Source organism: Meriones unguiculatus, chromosome X, assembly GCF_030254825.1.
Source record: "Meriones unguiculatus strain TT.TT164.6M chromosome X, Bangor_MerUng_6.1, whole genome shotgun sequence".
Classification (NCBI taxonomy): Eukaryota; Metazoa; Chordata; class Mammalia; order Rodentia; family Muridae; genus Meriones; species Meriones unguiculatus.
The window spans coordinates 127036689-127057173 of record NC_083369.1 but is presented as its reverse complement, the minus strand read 5'-3'; the positions used below and the strand labels follow the sequence as shown (position 1 = coordinate 127057173).

At 36.7% G+C, this 20485-nt stretch overlaps 1 protein-coding gene across 17 annotated transcripts in view; it reads left to right on the top strand.

Annotated features, from left to right (window-relative positions):
• Positions 1-20485, top strand: part of Kdm6a (lysine demethylase 6A) — a 119886-nt gene that overhangs the window by 36914 nt on the left and 62487 nt on the right. For all 17 annotated transcript variants that reach the window (XM_060374897.1, XM_060374891.1, XM_060374899.1 and 14 more), the window contains exons 4-5: positions 5083-5132; positions 18513-18571. In XM_060374897.1, coding sequence (XP_060230880.1) covers positions 5083-5132; positions 18513-18571 — 109 coding nt within the window. The remainder of the gene's footprint in view (positions 1-5082; positions 5133-18512; positions 18572-20485) is intronic.

The window sequence follows — 20485 nt, the reverse complement described above, 5'->3', positions numbered from 1 at the left end:
CTGACTTCTGTTCTTATGGCACATGGCAGCTAACAGCAGCCTGTTTCAGGGAATCTAACCTTTTTTTTTTTTTTTTTTTTTTGACCTTTGTGGTACATATACATGCACTTAGGCACATATACACTTAACAATAGTAACAACAATAAAAAACGAACTCACTACTACTTATCACAGTAAGCCGTAGAACCTATTTTATGAACATTTTGAACTATGGTTTCACTGTAGTTATCATTCTGACCACCTACTTCCTGTTTTCCATGAACTCCTAAAAATTGTTTTGATCAGTAAATGGTATGCTATGGTTATTGTACTGTTGATTAAAAGTGTGTGTGTGTGCGTGTGTATATATGTATGTTTGTATATACATATATATGTAATTTCACATAAATTTTATGTTGAATGAAAAATAGCTTTGTACAACATCTTAATCTTTTTGGTTCGTAATATTTACAAAATGTTTTAAAAAGTAATTCTGTCATTTGATTTGGTAATTTTCTTTCTAGGAATTTATCCTAAAAACAGTAATGGATTGTAACAAAGTTGAGGCCTATTGATATTCATTAGATTCCATGGAAGGGAGTGTAGCCTTTATTTAGTAAGGAATTGATTTTAGGATTACCACCAATGGAATCTGGAGAATAAAACTAATATTGTATTGAGGGAGAAGTACAGCCTTGAACAATTATTATAAAGGCTGAAATTATAAGTTAAGAGACTTGGAAGGCAATTTCAGAAAACTACAATTCAATTAGAGTACAGTAATCATTCCTGATGTTAGTATGAGAACATTAAACTGTAAACTAATTCACTTTTCATGTTGAAGTGGAAGTTTTTCCAAGTCTTTGAAAAATTTTAACCAATGATAGAGTTTTCTCTTTTACTTCTTCATTCAAACAATTCACCTCTTTCCCTCCTTACTCCCTCTACCCTCTCACCCTTTATGTGAAATATTGTGTCAGAGTAGGTTTGGAATGTTTTAGTTCATAGACAATTAGAAATGGCTAAAACAGGTTGTATAGCAAGATTTAGTACTTTGTAGGTCTAAAGTAAGCTTTGCCTGAGCTTACTTCTTTGATTAAATGACAATATTCTATTGTGAGATATTTCTAGTGGAAGAACAAACAGTCTATTTTCTAATAATTGATAGTAAATTTGGCTAGCAAAAATTTTGATGTATTTGTTACAGTCATTCTGAAACAGATTTGGAACATAAGGATATTAAAATGAAAGGATTTCTATATTCCCTATTTTACCTAGTGACAGTGAACTAAGAACTTATTTTTAATAGATGAGGATCTCATTGATTTATGTGGATTAAGAAACAGAAAAAATTTACTAGGATCTTAAAATAAGATGCTAAACGTAATGGAGGAAGAGTGTAATTACTGAGAAAGTGTGTAGTTGAATAGAAAGATAGAGGGTAGAAATTTTTAACTCTCCGTTCAATTTAGAGTATCAGCTCTGTGACTTTGAATTTGAGGTTTCATATTTATGTATTAATTTAACAACATTGTTTTTAGATGCCATGTTTCTTCCAACCAGTAATAACAGTGTACTGTTTTTGTACTTTTTAAAAACTCCTGTTTATATTTCTTTTACCTGTTTCTCTGTTCTATCCTAATCCTTTCCAACACCCCAACACCAGATAGGAGAGAGAAGGGGTTAGTGGGAGAGGAGGTGCAGTTAGTTCTCTTAGCTGCTTCCTGCTAGTTAGGGTCTTCGGGTTCCTTGGAACCAGTCCAATCCTCATTTCAGGAGATCTCTTAACTTTTTGTTTCACAATAGCAACCAGGAGCAGCAAGGGGAAGCAGGGACAGCGTTCTTCTTTCTCGGGGCCTCCATACTCTCTGGGCTGTGGCATTTATTCTCTCTCCAAAGTCCTCAGATCTAAACTATCTTCAGCTCTCAAAGAGTTCCTCTCAGAGATGACATAAGCCAAATAGTATGTTGCTGTGAACAGCTATCTTGAATCAATCACACATCCCACACCTGGGACCAAAACAAAAACATCTTTATATCCACAACAATGTGCTTCTTGAAACTCAGTGTCTTTTAATTTGGATGTTATTATGATTTCTTCAATAATTCTTAATTCTAAAAGTGAATTATACATAGTCAAGAGAAGGGTATTATTAGGTTATGGAAAACATTCACCCCAGGTTTGTCTTAAGTGGCATCATTAAAATAGCAGTCTTTGTGTTTTGTATCCTAACAGTACAAAATTGTCATAGACTCAAATGTCTGTTGAATACGATAATTTTGGACACATGTCAAAGACTTTATTCTACCTTGTATAGTGAAAATACTCACATAGCTAGATATTCACACAATTAGAAAGTTAATAGATGAGTTGTGTCACAGTTTCAAGTTAAGAGAGATCTAACTACTTTCCATTTGGTTCTTCTGTTATCTTCTATGTGCCTGGGAAATAGCTCCTCTTGTGTTGGGATTTTATGACATATATTTCCTTGATCATATTCAGCAGTAGGAAGAAAACCTTTCCCATGATTTTCAGCTATAAGCCTGTGGTGGTTGGGCCAAAGTTCATGGGCCTATTTCTTTTTTTTTTTTTTTTTTTTTTTTTCTTCTCAATGCAGTTTATTCAGGAACCTTGAACAATCTTCTGACCCTGGGGAAAGCCAGCCCACAGCTTAAATAGCCTCTGGGTAGCCAACCCCAGCGTGCCTCATGGGCAATGCAGATAGGTCCACATACATGGAAGCAAGCCAGATCCTCAGCCTTAGCCAAATATGGAGTTGTTTGTGACAGAGAGCACTCACCATCGGGAAGGTGGAAGGCAGAAACCAGCTCCATCTTTAAGGCGTGGCATTACGCAGCTCTCTACAGTTCCCCCACATGGGCCTATTTCTAGACTAATATTATTACCAAGATTGCTAGTAGCAACACTGTTAAATCAGTGATGAAAGTTTGGGGATATACTATAAACAGATATCTGAAATGTCAGTTATACCATTCACTGTAGAAATGTTTTCTGTTCTAATTAGTTTGATAATTTAATTTACTTTCCTCTTAATAGTTAATTGACTAGCTACACACCGATATATGTAGAACTAGGAAATGGGATAACCTTAAATCCGTTTCTGTAACACTGGAAAACATAATTCATAGTTTAATTTTTAGCGATATGCTTGTTGGTGTAATTTATTTTTGATAAAGGAAAGACTAATATTCACATGAAAGTTACTTGTTAAGGTATTTGATAATATGTTTTGATTCACTTTCCCCTAATTGTTCTAAGAATTAAACCCAGGCTTTGTGCTGTGCACCTTCATCTCAGTACTAAGTTTAAGAACTTGAGTTTTTTTCTATGTGTCATTTATAATTTGGAAGCACTATATAGAAAGTTTCAAAAATGTTAATTTCCATTATGGATTTAAATTTTACTTAGCCTCATGGACATAAGAGGATATATATATGCAGTTTATTGAATATTAGAAATGACATGTAGTTGCTACGTAGGTTAAAAGGTGGTACAATACTGGGTACAGTCTATGTTTTCTTCAAATATTATCCTTCAATTTTTCCCTATGGGTGTGCCCTATGTCTGAAATTTCAGTGTGTCCCTGGTTTTCTTGTTTCAGTTTTTAGAGCCACTAATAAAATTATTTTTCAAAGTATATTGTTAAGTTTGGAAAAATTGAGCTAAAAGGCAAATCTCATCACACAGAGTCTGAGGAAAGAGGATTGGGAGTTTGAGGCTTGTCTGAGTTATAGAATGGGGCCCTATACACAAACTACCTGAGAAGAAACACAAATACATTTATATATAGAAAGTACCGTTTGTTCACAATATAGTAGTTGGTTCTTAGCAGACGTAAAACTAGAGATTCTGGGTCATGGTCTAGCTTCAGTTACTTAGGAGTTAGAGTGCCCTTTCTTTAGGTATACAGGAATTTGCCTGCGTGTATGTCTATGTACCACATGCATGAGGCCAGAAGGCAGTGGTGGATCCCTTTGAAATGTAGTTATAGACCCATGTTTGGAATTGAAGCTAGGACCTTTGGAAGAATATCTGTTCAGAGCCATCTTCAGCCCCCACAAGAGCCCTTTTGGAGGAAGAGAGTAAGGTAGGGTATTTGTTAATCCTGACAAGCCTAGTACCCATAGTACACTGGGCAAGACTAACAGCCAGGTACTCTTGGAATATAAGGAGCAGATAGATGATTTTAAAAAGTTGATCAGAACAGAGTACTTAATATTTGTCTCTGTGTATGAGTGCTGCTTTCTATCCATTTTGTAGCCTGTAGAGGTGAGACAAAGAAGTTCATCAGATTGTACACAATTAGGAAAAATATGGCCCTATATGAGAATCTGGGGTCAAGGTTTATGTAAGTCTTCAGTTCTCAGATTGAGAAAGGAGTTACAAAGGACAGCAGAATCTAAGGATAGGCCTCAATTCCTGGATTCTGTTTATACTTACTATCCTTGGATTTCACATTTTCTTGGGTGTTTCATTTATATCTTCTGGTTTTCAGTGAATTATATCCTCTTTTTATTATGCATTGTACTTCTAGAGGAACATATTTGCTGGTATTTTCTTCAAGAAAGGTTCTGCTCTTATCAGACTTCTATGTGGACTCCCCTTGACTCCCTAGTCCTTGGGATCTTTTTCAGAAGAATTCAGAGAAGACATTCAGTATAATATAGAATATGTAGTTTATTTTTCTCAAGGGATGGGAGTAGACAGTGCCCAAAGGGACCTTAGGAATAAAGTGCATTGTCACTGAGGAGGAGAGTCTTATGTCCAGAGACCATTGTGCTGCCTACATTTAGGTAGAGTTTATTACTTTCAAAGTTAGGAACAGAGGGATTTTTTTTTTTTTTTGTCCTGATGATTAACAGAATTAGTATAAATGTACATGACCTCAAGTAAGGGAGATAGACAAAGGCAAAGGTATCAGTCAAGCTTTTTATCCTGCATTGGTTATCTTGTGGGTCCAAGTGAGAAATCAGTGCTCATCATCAAAGGCAGCTTCTTAGTTACCAAGTGTGTTTCTTAAAATGTTCATTGACTTTAAAGTGAAACATAATTGTGACTCATAATTATTTTTCCTCTTTTAGCATTATCTGCATACCAGAGGTACTACAGTTTACAGTCTGACTACTGGAAGGTTGGTGCACATTTCCATGCTTACTTCCTATTTGTCGTTATTGGCAGATTATTGTTGGTTATAATAAAATTTAGCAGAGCTTATTCTTATTTGTGTGTTGTTTAAGACTACTTCTGCAGGAACAAGATTAGAGGAGTTGAGTCAGTATATTTAACTACTTTGTATTTTATTAAGAAGGATTCAATTGTTGACATTTTATTGACCAGTGATAATTGCATGTGAAGTAATTGAAAAATCAAACACAGCCAACAGTTTCTACTTCTCAAGTGCTTGGATTACTACTAGTTTGTGTGCTACTGAGGATTGAACCCAGGATCTTGTACTTGCTAAGCAAGCACCTTGAAACTGGCCTACCTTTTCACCCCTTTGTCCATATATTTGTTTTCCCTTTGTATTTTTCCTTTTGAGTAGTTTGTGTTTAGATAGGTAATTTGCCTACTTCTTAAGTGGATTACATGAATTTTTGCTAAGAATTATGAAGTCCCTATATATTCTGGATACTAATCATTGGTTAAATAAATCATAGGAAAATATTTTCTCTCAGTTTGTAGGTGGTTTTGTTACTTTTGTTTGTTGTTTGTTTTTCAAGACAAGGTTTCTTCTCTATGTAGCTCTGGCTGCCCTGGAACTAGCTCTATAGAGCAGAGATCCCAGAGATCTTTTTACCTCTGCCTCCCTAGTGCTTGGAATAAAGGCATGCACCCTTACTACCTGGCTTGTGTTGTCACTCTTACTGATTGGTTCGTTTGCTATGCAAAAGCTTTTTAGTTTTATACGATCCCATTTGTCTTTTTTTTTTTCCTATACATTATCTCCAGAAACATTGCCTATACTAATGCCACTGTCTATACTAGTGTTTCTCCTGAGCTTATTTTTCTAGTAGGTCTTAAATTTATGTCTTTCTTTAATTTTGAGTTTATTTATTTATTTTTCTTTTGTACAGGGTTAGAGATAACAGTCCAATTTTAGTCCTTTGCGTAGAGATTCCTATTTATACCAGAATCATGTATTAATGAAGTTGTTCATTCTCTGGTGATGTTTTTAGTTTCTTTGTGAAGAGTCAGTTGCTTCTTAATTGCATGGATTTATTCCTGGGATCTTTTACCTACATACATTGCTAATCCTTACCGTTGCTCTGCGTATAACTTGAAATCAGTTATACCTCACCTTTGTTATTAACTAACCTTTCAATATCTTTTCTTGTGGGAAGTGGTCTTTTATTTTTCTGTTTTTATTTCATTGTTATTTCAAAGAGATATCTGTACTATGCAAATCACTTTGGATAGTTTGAACATTTGACATTATTGTTACAGCACATGAAGAAGAATCATCTTTCCTTCTTCTGGTGTCATCAGTTCCTTTTATCAATGTTTTGTAATTTTCATTGTGAATTTTTTTTTTGTAGTTTATTGTGACTGTAGTTTAATTATATGAGATTGCTGTCATTATACCCCTCCCAAACCCCTGAGGGGTTGGGAGAGAGAGAGAAAGGGAGAGAGAGGAAGAGAGAGACAGAGTTAGTTGTATGATGTGTAGCACATGAATGTCTGTATACCTGTGTACCTGATCGAACCTAGAACTTACCATTTCAGGTAGCCTAGTAAATGAACTCCTAGAATCTACCTATTTCTGTACACTACTGCTGGAGTTACAAGCATTTGTGGACATGCCCAACTTTTTACATGGACACTGGGGATTTGACCTCAAGTCCTCATGCTTGCACAGCGAGTACACCCACTGAGCCATCTCCCCAGTCCCTAACTATTTCTTTTCTTAACAGGTTTTGTTACTACTGTTTTAAAATGGCACTGCTCTTTATGTTAATACTTTTGCATTATACTGTATTGGGTTGAACACATTAGTAACAGCCTTAGAGTACCAAAATGCATTAGTCTCATTAAAGAAAAGACATTAAAACACTTCCCCTTGAAGTAATTTTACCAAGACTGAGCCCAGATACCAATTCTTTACTTCTCTTTCCCTGTGTCTTTCATTGTTTCTTGTCTATCTATTGTATGAGTCTGAATCTGCCTGCCTGAATGATGCTGTCTTTTAAGAGTGAATAAGTGTGTATGTCCCTAATAAAAGGATTTTGCTCTATATTAATTGAACAGCATAGAAAAACATCACATGGGGAAGACATGAGGGATACGTTATAGAACTCTTTAAAATGTTTTTTTTTTTAATAAGGAATGAAATGTTACTAATTACAGTGGGCCCATATAGCAAACAAACGAATGCTTTCAAAAAAATATCCATATACTGTTTCTAACATTTTTGGTGGATAATTGTTTTATAAAGTTGCTTATCAACCTATTGCCTTTAACAAATGACTATCATATATGTGTATGTATATATATATATATATATATATATATATATATGTATGTATGTATGTATACATCTGTGTAGGCAGGTGCATTACTCTGGGTCAGCGGCATGAAAGAGTATAAAGCTTAAAATTGTAGCTATATGCATTAACTTAAGTTGTTAAATAGGAAAGCCACTGCAAATAAGGTAGGTTGTTAAGTTGTTCTCTTAAAGGTTAAACAAAAAGGTGGAATATAAAGTAGGATAGCAATCTTAAATCTTAAGTGACCTTAAGATATATTATTAACTGTCTGTGAGGTTCAGCATAAATTCTAGTCTCTTAGAATATAGGACATATTTTCATGATAGCAAATTGCCACATTCTACAGCCTTAACTGACCACTTACCAATTCTAATAATCTTTAAAAGTCTTTAGGTTAGTTTGTACATAGAATCATATCATCTATAAACAGGTGTAATTTAAATTGTTCCTGTCTTGCTAATCTTGTTTTATTTCTTCATCTGACCTGGCTAACACTTTTTTGTGTTATATGACATGAGTGTGGTCATACTTATTTGCTTCTAGAGTTTTAAGGAGATGCTTTTGTTTTTTACCCATGCAGTATGATACTTTACAATTTGCTTATGATAATAGCCTCTGGGCTCATTTAAATTGTTAACCAGTTTATCCAGGATTTTTTGTTTAAAAAATAAAAAGTAACACTTTCTCATTATCAAAAAAATCAACCAATGGCCTGGGGATGTGGCTCAGTTGGCAGGATGCTTGCCCAGCGTGCACAGAGCTCTGATTCCATTCCCAGCACAGCATAAACGGTGTGTTTTAGTGCAAACCTATCACTCTAATATTTTAGAAGTAGGGTCAGAAGTTCAGAAGTTTAAGGTCTTCCTTGACCACATGGGAAGTTGGACGTTAGCCTACACATCATGAGACCCTATTTAAAACAAACAAACACAACCCACAAAACCCTAGTTTTCAAAGAATGAAGAATAAATGACCAGTAAATATATGAATAAATGTTAAATATCACTAACCATCAGAAATGTAAATAAAAACTGTCATGATTCTGTAGGAGTCATCGAAAGTCACCATTGCTGGTGAGGATGATACAGAAGGGAAACCTTTGAATATTTCTGGGAATTTAAACTAGTTAAGAATACTTGGATATCTTTGTTTATTACAGCACTGTTCTTAGTAGTTATGGAACAAACCTGAGTATCCAACGAGATGAATTGATAAAGAAAATGTCTTATTTATACACCGGAATTTTTTTTATTTATAAGAAAAATGAAATACTGTTTGCATAAAAATGGATGCAACTGGAGATAATTATATCAGCCTCTGTAAGACAAATATCTCATATTTTCTATCATTTGTGGGCCATAGATGTTATTTGTCATTTTTTTCCTATAAGCATTTTGTTGGGTCTGCATTGTATATGTGAACTATTTGGGGGAGAATTTATCCTCAGTAATAATTTCAATATTTTTGAGACATAGAGAAAGGTATAAATAAGGTAAATAAATTCATTAAGAAATCTTGCACAGGGGTTGGAAAGATGGTTCAGCAGTTAGGAGCATTTGCTCTTCTATAGAGAACCTGGGTTCGGTTCAGCACACACATAGTGGCTAACATCCACCTGTAATGCCGGTTCCAGGGAATCTGATGTTCTCTTCTGGCCTTCTCAAGAACCAGGCATGCACACAGTACATTTGCATACATGCAGGCAAAACACTCATATACATAAAATGAAAATAATCTTTGTAAAAAGATAAGGGAAGGGAAGCATGCATTTAAAAATTTAATTCACTGTTGTCTGTGGAAGTGTATTTAAAATACTTTTTATATAGTATGTTTGTGGGAAAGCAAATGAAATTATTGTTTGTTTTAAATAGGGTCTCATGAAACCTAGGCTGGCCTCTAATTTCCCATGTGGTCAAGGATGACCTTAAACTTTTTCTGACCCTACCTCCAAAACATTAGAGTTGTAGGCTTGCACCAAAACTCCATATATATAATTGCTGAGAATTGAACTCAGGATCTTTGGAAATGCAGCCAGTGCTCTTAACCTCTGAGCCATCTCTCCAGCCCTTCTTTTTAAAGGTTTAACCCAGGCTGGACTTAAACTTACAACCCTTCCTTATCCTCATTAACATTTTTTTGTGTGTCTGTTCTTCTAAAAGTTGAATTCCCAGCAACCATATGGGTAGCTTAAAACCATCTATAATGAGATCTGGTGCATTCTTCTGTCATGCAGGCATACATACATGCAAGCAGTCTTCTTCAAGATGTGAACTTAGCTATTATAACCCTTGCTCTGGTCCTACAAGATGCTTAGAATTCCTTAGTGCTTGAGTTTACAAGGCGGTTTGTAGGAGGTGTTTCTTCAGGATGCAACTTTTTCCTCATCAATAATTGCTTTCATTGCAGGACAGAGTGGCCTGTCCTGCATGGTTTTGTGCTGGTATAGTGTAGTAACATTCCTGTCACTTAGCCTTGAAGGAGATAGGATAGGTTAGTTAGACAGAATGAGATTGGAGTCTGAGCCAACAAGAAACAGATTCAGAGTAAAGCTAGAGATATCAGCTTTTATCTTTTTTTTAGTAGTTTGTGGGCCCAAGTAAGGAGTCAGTCCATTTTGGCATAAGCAGTTTTTTTGTGCCTGTTTGATTGTTTGACATGAATTTATTTTTTAACTGCATCATACCACAAAATGCAATTGTTTTCATTTGGCATATAGAATGTGTTGACATATAAAACCTTTGACAGCCAAACTTATTACACCCCAGAATTGTCTGGGGCTGTTGCAGCAGCTCATTGGCTGGTATTTATGAAGCCCCAAGTTCAATCCCAGTACAACCAAAGAACACTAAAAAGACAAGACACTAATAACAGAACTTGGTTGTCTCAAACTGCTTTTGGTTTAGAGCTTATCTAATGAAAGGTTTTGAGGCTTGATATATTTGCACCAGCATTCTTTTCTGTTACCTCATTTTCTCACCCATTGGGAAACAGGTCTTTTTTTTTTTTTTTTAACTAGTACGTATTCCTGTATTCTCCTAGGAATAAAGGTTTAATATTTTTACCCTCAATCCGAATATTAGAGTAAACTGAAAGTGTTCTTATATTAAACTTACTGCTGCTCTGTTGTTGTCTGTAAAACTTGTATTATTTTAAAATTCTAATGTTTTTGAGATGACCATGCCCATTTATGATCAGTTTTGTTTAATACACGTTAGTGCTTGTTATTAGGTAGCAATTCTTTTAACTTTTTTAGCATGGCTCTGTTTCTGTTAACTCATTTTCTTGCCCTTTGGGAAACAGAGTTGAGGCCTTGCCCATTAATTGATAATAGACAGGTTCAGGAGAAAACCAGAAAATTTTCCTACATTTGAGAGTTATTAAAACCAGAAAATTTTCCTACATTTGAGAGTTATTTTGATGAGCACATGGAAATAAAAGTTTATATATTATAAATTAAGAGGAGGTGGTGGTTTAAGGCTTTAGTAGAAAAATATGGAAGGTTCTGTTGTACTTTATTAGATCAGGTTTAGTTTCATAGCAAACACCTATCCCCACCTCTGTACATGTATAAATTGCTTTTGTGAGATGTTTCCTAGGAAGTCTATCTCTATTCATCACCACAGAAGCAGTTCCCCCTAAGTCCACCATGTTTTAATTGGAAATACTTATAGGCGCTTCAGTGCAAAGGGTTGCTTCCGGAACACGGCCAACATAGGGCAACTGTACTATCAGAAAATAGTTTTCCCCAGCAATGGTTATTTTTTTATATATATTTGTGGAACTTCCTGAGCCTTATGAACCTCCCACTCTTTCTATAAAAGAATATTAATGGGCCCAGTCTTGTACAGGTGATCACATATCTGCCATGATTTCAAGAACACAGTGGCTATGCCATATTGAGAGGACAGAGTTCTATATCACCTTCATTATCAAAAACATCCCCTAATAGTGGTACATTTGTTGCTACCTGCAAACTTAATACTTAAGAAATCATTTTTATGCAAAGTCTGTAGTGGTGGTGTACATTCCATTGACTTGGGAGAATATATAACTACGTGACTCTTATCCATTATGGTAGCATACAACATGTTTTTTCTTTTTTACTTTTTATTTATTCATTTTATATTCTGGCCATAGCCTTCTCCCTCCCTGTTTACCCTATCTTCCCTTCCCTAGTCCTCCCCAACTAGCATATCAAGTTGCAACAGGACTGAGTACATCCTTTTTCCTTGTGGCCCAGCAATGTAGCCCTGCCACAGGAATGTGATTGAAAAGCAGGAAACGGAGTCCATGTCAGAATCAGCCCCATACTAGGACACCTATATGAGGTGCCCATTGGCTCCATCTGTGTAGGGGTCCTAGGTCCAGTCCATACGTGGTCCTTGGTTGGTGCTTCAGTCTCCACAAGGCCAACTGGGCCCTGGTTAGTTGGCTCTGTTGGTCTTTTTGTGGAGCTTCTGTCTTCTGGGGTCCGTCTGTTCTTCCCTCATTCTTTCACAAGATTCCATGCGCTATGCCCAATGTTTGGCTGTGAATTTCAGCATTTGTTTCGATCCCTTGTTAGGTGGAGCAACTCAGAGGACAGCTATGCTAGGATCCCATCTGCAAGCATAGTAGATTATTGTTAATTGTGTCAGTAGTTGGCTGTCTGCAATGGGGTGAGTCTCAGGTTGGGCTACTCATTTATTGGACATTCCCTCAAACTCTGGTCTGTTTTTGTCCCTGTACATCTTGTAGGCAGGATAAATTTTGGGTCAATGTTTTTGTGGGTGGGTTGGTATTCCCTTCCATCCACTAGGAGTTAGAGGGTGACCTCTTCAGTCTCCATGACTCCTGCTGCTAGGAGTCTCAGCTAGAGTCATTCTCACATACTCCCAAGAGTCAGTCTACCCTGTCATAGGTCTCGAGCTTGTCATAGAGGAGTCCTGTCCTAGGTTCCTCTTCTCTTCCCACTCTGCTTTCCCCGGGTTTGATATCAACCTTCATTTCTCTTCATGCTCTATTTCTTACCCTGTTCCCTCTCTTCAACTGTAAGACATGGGGTCTCACAGCTCAGGAGTTCAAGATCGCGCCCTTCCCAGAAACTCCCCCAGACCAAGACTCGTTGCAAAAGCAAGAGGTTTATTAACCATTGTACAACGGGGTCACCCCTGCTGGTCAGCAAAGAGTGGCACCGGGAGACAAAGGCCTTTAGGTTTTTAAAAGAAAAATTGCGGGAGATTTGAAGTTCTAGTTTTGGCAATTTAGGATTGGATGAGGAAGCTATAAAGTAAGATAATTGGTTAGTCTTAGGTGCTCAAGCTTGGCCAGTCCTGCCAAGTGTGGATGCAGCTGCAATTGAAGGTGGGGGTGGTTAGCTCATCCTTGAAGATTAGGGGCTACAGACTTTTGGCTGGAGGTCAAAAGCTACTCAGAAGTCTAGGTTCGTTGCTAAGAAATGCTATCTCAAAGACAAGGGTCTGGTCCTTTTGCTGAGTGAAGGTCATTGCTTGCTTGCCTTTTTTTATATCTGTCCTCACAGATAGGGTCACATTCCTCCATTCTCTGGAAAGGTACTAAGAGGCTTTAGCTTAACCTGGACCTAAAACTCAAAACTATAGGCTTTAGAAGACATGTAGGTTACAAAGTTAGCCTAACCCTTTCACAACCACTTCCACTGTCTATTTTATTTCTACTTCTGAGTGGGAGTTTAAGCATCTCTACCATTCCTGGGTATATGACCAAAAGATCCTCTACCATATAACAAGGTATGCTTAATCATGTTCATAGCAGCTTTATTCACAGTAGCCAGAATCTGGAAACAACCTTGTAGGCTTAGATTTTTCAAAAACCTTTTTTCCAACCCACTGACCCACTAAAAGGGGGTTTGTGGACATTTTTAGACATAGTTCCTTGGGGTGAGTCCACTCCTCTGTTGTCAGGATACCAGCAGTCCAGTCCAAAACCCAACACCAAACAGCAAAAGGAATCAGCATGATTCAGCAGAAACACAAGACTCTAATGAGTCAGAACGAGTCAGCCAAAGCTGCAAGATTCAATCAGGTTGCCACAGGAAGTTTTCTGTTCAAGAGTGTTTCTCTTTGAGAGGTGAAGTATAGAAAAACGAAGACCAGCAAAGTGATGTGCACCTTACAAAGAGTAGTGGTGTAAAAGTGTTGTCTCCCTGTTGTGAGCTTCTCTTTATCAGAGTCTACAAAAGGCTGTTTTTCCAGCTAGCAAAACACACCTTGCATGGGGGGGGGTTGTTGGGGGGGGTCACAAACTCTCTCATGCATGTTTCTGTTTTACGCTAGCCAGGATCATGAGCTCTCTCATGAGTTTGTTTTCAACTGAGGATGAACTAAAGACGTTTTACTACACAACCTAGATGTCCCTTAATATAAGAATGGATAAAGAAATTGTGGTACAATAACCAAATTTGGGGCAGAGTGAAGAGAATCTTATGAAAGAAGGGGGAGATAGAAAGACCTGGAAGAGTCTGGAGCTCCACAAGGAGAACAACAGAACCAAAAAAAAAAAAAAAAAAAAAAAAAAAAACAAAAAAAACTGGGCCCAGGGATCTTTTCTGAGACTGATACAGCAACCAAGGACCATGCATGGAGACAACCTAGAACCCCTGCACAGAGGTAGCCCATGGCAGCTCAGTCTCCAAGTGGGTTTCCTAGTAATGGAACAGGGACTGTCTCTGACATGAACTCAGTGGCTGACTCTTTGTTCAACTTCTCCCCCTGTTAGGGAAGCAGCCTTACCAGGCCACAGAGGAAGACAATGCCGCCACTCCTGATGAGACATGATAGGCTAGGGTCAGATGAAAGGGGGGGAGGAACCCTCACATCAGTGGACCTGGGGAGGGGCGTGGGAGGAGATGAGAGGGGGAGGGAGGGAAGGCGGGATTGGGGGGGCAAAAGGTGGGGCTGAAGCTGGGATACAAAGTAAATAAATTGTAATATATAAAGTTATATTTTTTAAAAAAAGAAATTGTGGTACATTTATACAATGGAATACTACTCAGATATTAAAAACAAGGAAATGATGAAATTTGTAGACAAATAGATGGAACTAGAAAAGTTCATCCTGAATGAGGTAACCAAGACACAGAGAGATATACATGGTATGTACTTACTTATAAGTAGATTGTAGCCATATAGTACAGGATAATCATTTTACAATTCACAGACCCAGAGAAGATAAGTAACAAGGAGGACACAACATACTTCATTGTCCTAAAAATACTTTCGTCCTTGAGCCTATTGATTTATCTTTTTGTCCCATAGTGACCAAAGTTATTATTGTCTGGCTATAAGTTTTACTTCCTATAGATTTTTTTTATGCTAATGGACATTTGAATCCCTGATAACCAGCTTTTCTGTGCAAAATGCCTTGCCTTTTTCAAGCCTGGAAATTCCTTAGAAGTGCGATAATAGGGTATGTTTGTATATGTGTGTGGGTTTCAGATATTTTCAGTTTAAAGTCATTTTCATACAACTCTGGCCTGTACTTAATCTTTTCAGTGCTCTGTTGTTGACTGACTCACAAAGGAAAGGAAACATTTATAAAAAGAAAAGGATAAAGTAAAGCTTTTCTAGAGAGTTGCTACTTCTTCCTCATCACAAAATTAAATAAAAAAAATACTTGTGTGTATAGTTTTAGAATGAGGTCCTTCATATGAGAGAAAGCATGTAACCCCCATCCCCCACATACAGGCTTTCTCTGTGTATCTCTTCCTGTCTTGGAACTTGCTCTGTAAACCAGGTTGGCCTCGAACCCACAGAAGTCGGCCTGCCTCTGCTGTGATTAAAGGTGTGTGCCAGGCTGTAAACATGTAACATTTGTGTTTCTGAGCATAATTGATTTTGCTTAAGACAATTATTTCCAGATCTGCCTGTTTTCCTGCAAATGTCATGACTTCATTTTTCTATACAGCAGAATAAACTAATATTGTGTATATGAACACATTTTCTTTATCTATTTATCTGTTGCACCACTACGGCCAATTTTGACAGTTCTTCACATATTTTAGGCATGTTGTAGTCAGAAACATCTCTTCTTGTGTACCCCCCACCCCCAAGTCTGTAAGCTGTCTATTACTCTAGTGATTGATTCTTCGTTGTGCAGAGGCCTTCTAATTTATGTAATCCCATTTGTCAGTTTTGGGGGTGGATTATTTTCTGTGGCATTGATTATTTCAGAAAGTCCTTGCCAACACCCGCAACTCAGGGGCTTTTACTTCCTTTTGTTTTGTTTTGTTTTTTTCCTGTCGATTAAGTTTAAGCCTTCTATTTTTAAGATGTTAGTACCTTTATTCATTCCATCTTTTTGCATAAGATTAATATTTCTCAGTAGAGATGTCACTAGTGCTTTTTTTGAGGTAATGTATTAATAATTTGTGAGGTAATATATGTATTTCAGGGTTATAGCACATTGAACTCAGATATCACTGTTGGTAGAGACCTAAACTAGGCACCCTTAGCTGAGACATTCGTTTTCTCTTTCTATCCCAGGTACTGTAGAGATGTAGTTGGTACTTAAGTACTTTCCTACCTGTTTCCTAGTACTGATTATGTCTTATTAACTCTTACTCTTCACACTGTGGTATCTCCTAGTAAGCACTGAGGGCCTTATGACCTTCAGGGTTGAAGGTTTTGGGGGCTCAGAAAACTCTTCCAGCACATGCTATTTGTCAAGTTCCTTCAGCTTGAATGTTCTATATACTAAGATGGTGTATTTTAGCGGTAATAAATTATGAACTTTGTTATTGCTGTCAGCTATGGCTTATAGGTACTCATCAAATGTTTGAATTGTTTTACTTGCTGTGACTGAAAATTAAACTTAGTGATAATGTCCTGTACTACTGCTGGGTCACACGTGAAAACTGAACACAGTTTTAAATGATGGGTGATTGGATTTAGTGAATCTTTGGGCATTGCTGTATTGGAGGGAATATAGGGAATATATGTATTTAATTAGCACTTTTTAAAATTTGTTTTGTTTTTCTTGAGACAAGGTCTCACTGTGTATTACTCCAGTTGTCTTGGATCGTGCTGTATAGACCAGGCTGGCCTTAACCCTGACAGTAATTCTCTTGCCTCTGCCTTCCAAGTGCTTCTACAATGCATGACTCACATTCCTGTCTATGCCATTATTTATTTGATAAAGTTCAATCAGTATACAAATCAAACAAATATAAAAAAATCGTTAAAAGTGAGTTCATCTCCTTAAACAATTGCTTAGTTTCTCTTAGCCTCAGTTCTTATCATTTTATAGTGAAACTTTCTGCATCATAAAGTTGAGGTTGCCAGTCTTATAAAATAGAAAATATTACCATTTTACAAAAAACTTAAGTTCTTATTAAGAGTGCTATCATGATACGTTGTGCTGAGAACAAATTAAGAGGTTAGAGATACTGCCTCTAAATTGATGTAGGTTAAGCAGCAAAGCTTCACAGGTAAAATAGTATTTAAAATGAATTTTTATAGTATACATTTAAATGGCTTTATAATGTGGCAGGGATGAGAAATTTCCAAAAGAAAGTGAGAGATGAAGTATTATCAAAGTAAAGAAATTGGGAGAATGTAAGATGTATTCTGGAAGTAGAAATGCAATTTAGTAGGATATACACACATACACACACAGAAATACACACATACACTCAGAAAGATTGAGAGATTACTACTTATGATTCAATCAGGGTTTCTTTCTTTTAAGAAAGTAGATTATCTTTCAAGTCTTGACTATATTGGTAATGATTTCATGACTCTCAGCTGTTTATGTGTTTGGAGTATATGTACCTTTCCTCCTGTGTCATATTTTACATTTTTTTTGAGAGTTTGGGAAATATATTTTATTTTAGTTAGGTTTGCATAGCCTATTCCATCCTTCAGAGATGGAATAGGAAATGAATGATTTGATTGAAAACAATTCTAGCTAAATTAAAGAAAATTAAATATCAATTTTCAAAATGGGTGTTGAGACCTTCTTAACTCTTCAATTTTGTGAATTCCTTAGTTACATATAATGTTCTCATTTAGAAAATTGAGGGTAATGAGGATATAATGAAAGTAAATTGCCACATTATTAGATTTACAATGTAGCTAAATGTTTTTCAGTGTTTCTGGAATGCACATAGAATTCAAAGGAAATACATAATACAGTACTAGCAAAAATTTTATTATTAAAAATCATGCATGAAAAATCATCTACCTGTTTACATTTGGGATTTTAAATAACAAGTGTTTTTTTCCTCAAGTCACTGTTTGATAACTGTTGTGGGCTACATGTCCTGGTTTCCTTACACTTAGAACAAGATGACTCAGGTATGTTCCACACTGTTGCCGGAGCTCCCCAGCAAGATTTGAGTCTCAGTTGCCAACAGCCACAGTCAGCTTCATAATACATCATTTAGTGGCCTCCTTTCCTTCCTTTCTGACCTTGACTTTCTTATAGGTGTTTAGCCAGGTTAACTAACCAAGTACACTATTAACTAGCACTGCTACCTTTAGCTACTGGTGTACTTCTTGGAAAATACAACTCAACATGATTTTTAAAAAAGGAATTTGATAATGGTTTCAATATTTTTTGTTTATTTTTATTTTGTGTGTATCATTGTTTTGCCTACATGTGTATCTGTGTACCATGTCTGTGCCTGGTATCGAAGCCAGAAGAAGGACTTGTATCCCCTGGAACTATTGTTACAGATGGTTATACATTCCCGTGTAGTGCTTGGAATTGAACCCAGGTCCTCCAGAAGAGCAAGTGTCATCTCTGCAACCCATAGTTCAAATTTCTTACTGATTAAGGAAGCAGAGCAAATTTGATTAAATAAAAACCAGTATGTATCCAAGTTGATTGCTTTTTCTGCCATCTGCTTACTCACAACTGTCATTTTGGTTTTTAAAAAATATATTGTAACACATGATAAGAGTTTTAAGAACTTAAAACATTGTGAATACTATATTTTACATCAATAGCAAACAATGCATTACATTATAAATCCTTTCCTTAAAAGTCTCTTTTTCCTTCCTTTATAGAATGCTGCCTTTTTATATGGTCTTGGTTTGGTCTACTTCCATTACAATGCATTTCAGTGGTAAGTTAATATAGGATACAGATAACTAACTTCATTTGTTTCTAATAAATAGCCTGTTTTAGTTGCTTTGGGTTTGATTTTTGTGTTGTATGAGTGTGTGTAATAAATGTAAAATATGTTACTCTTAGTAAACCTTCATTTTTTCCTGAGATGATGACCTTTAGAAGTGTTGATCCACCTTAGAGTATTTAGAACTGTTTGTGTTTTTAAAGACCATTTATAAGATCGTAGTCAAAGATAGTTAGATAAAGAAAAGGAAGGTTTTTTTTGTTTGTTTGTTTGTTTAATTTCTCATTAATCATGGGTAACTGTTGGCTTCTAGGTTATTTGAACTGAAGAATGAGTATGATTAAACTCAGATCCCAACATCTGTGGGAGAAATATTCATGATGGCTAGTATTTATTTGTTTGTTCGTGCATTCATTCATTCATTCATTTTTTTTTTAAACTTTTTCTGATTGCTAGAGAAAGTTGAGAGCTTACATCCCGATCCTCAATTGGGAGGTAGAAAAAGCTAACTAACTAGGAAAGGCTTTTGAAGGCTCAAAGACACCCCCTCCCACTTCCACCACCAAGGTCTCACTTCATAACCCTTCCCAAACAATTCTACCAACTGGGGACCAAGCATTCAAATTTATGAGTCTATGGAAGCTGCCGGGAGCCAAAGCTACCTACTGAAGCCAATGTCAAAGCTATCTAGTGGAGCCAAAGCTATCTACTGAAGCCTAAGTCAATTAGTGAGTCAAAGCTATCTAGTGGAGACAAAAGGTGTTTACTAGGCCAAAGCCAAATAGTGAGCAAAGGTCATTTAGTGGAGACCTAAAGCTATTTAGTGAAAGTTATCTAGGACCCTAACTCATGGGTGATAGACTGTGAGGACATCTGTTTGTTAGAGCATCCATGAAAAAACATCCCTATGGTATCTTGCAGGTACCCTATTTAACACATGAAAGCACTCTTCCTGTCTCCTGTAGCAGCTAATTACCTTCCCCCTTTTCCTGCCTTCTCTCTATATAAGTTGGGTAAAAATTTCTAATAAATGAAGCCTTGATCAGACAAACAGACTTGGCTTCCTTCCTTGCGCTTCTCATCCCCTCCCATTCTTTCCACTCTCCTCCCTTAGGAACCCACGTTGAAGCCCCGTGGGTCGGGGCAGGAAGCCATTCTCATTTGAACCACCAAAACGGTCTAACTTTAGTGTTCATTATATCATATTTGAAATCAAGGATTTTTAAATCTTGTGATGTTTAAAAAGGGTCCTACTCATGGAATTAAAAATTCTAAATTTTTAGAACTAGAGAAGTAGTCTTAGAGATGATTCATGGTTTTGTTTTTAATTTTGTAGGTTGGGAAAGGAAGATGAGTGCATTTAACTTGGTATTACATAATTTTTTAGTTGGTGGCATAAACAAGATTATTTTCCAAGCAGACTTTTATTTTTTTATTTTTCCTAGTGTCTGTAAGTTTTAAGATTAGTAGGTACAACTAACTATTCAGTCCTGGTTGGCCGGGAACTCACAGAGATCTGCTTGCCTTTGCCTCTCCCTCTGTCTCAGTGGAAGATAAAGGCATCCAGCCGTTCTTTCTTTTTCCTTCTTTCTTTCTTTCTTTCTTTCTTTCTTTCTCTCTCTCTCTCTCTCTCTCTCTCTCTCTCCCTCCCTCCCTCCCTCCCTCCCTTCCTTCCTTCCTTTCCTTCCTTTTCTTTCTTTATGTTTGTTTAGTTTTTGTAGTTGTTTTTTGGTTTTTCGAGGCAGGTTTCTCTGTGTAGTCTTAGCTGTCCTGGAATCACTTTATAGACCAGGCTGGCTTAGAAATGGAAGTGATCTGCCTGCCTCTGCCTTCCAAGCTCTGGGATCAAAGGTGTATGCCACTAGGCCCAGCTATTGTGTTGTTTTCAGACAAAATATCACTTAC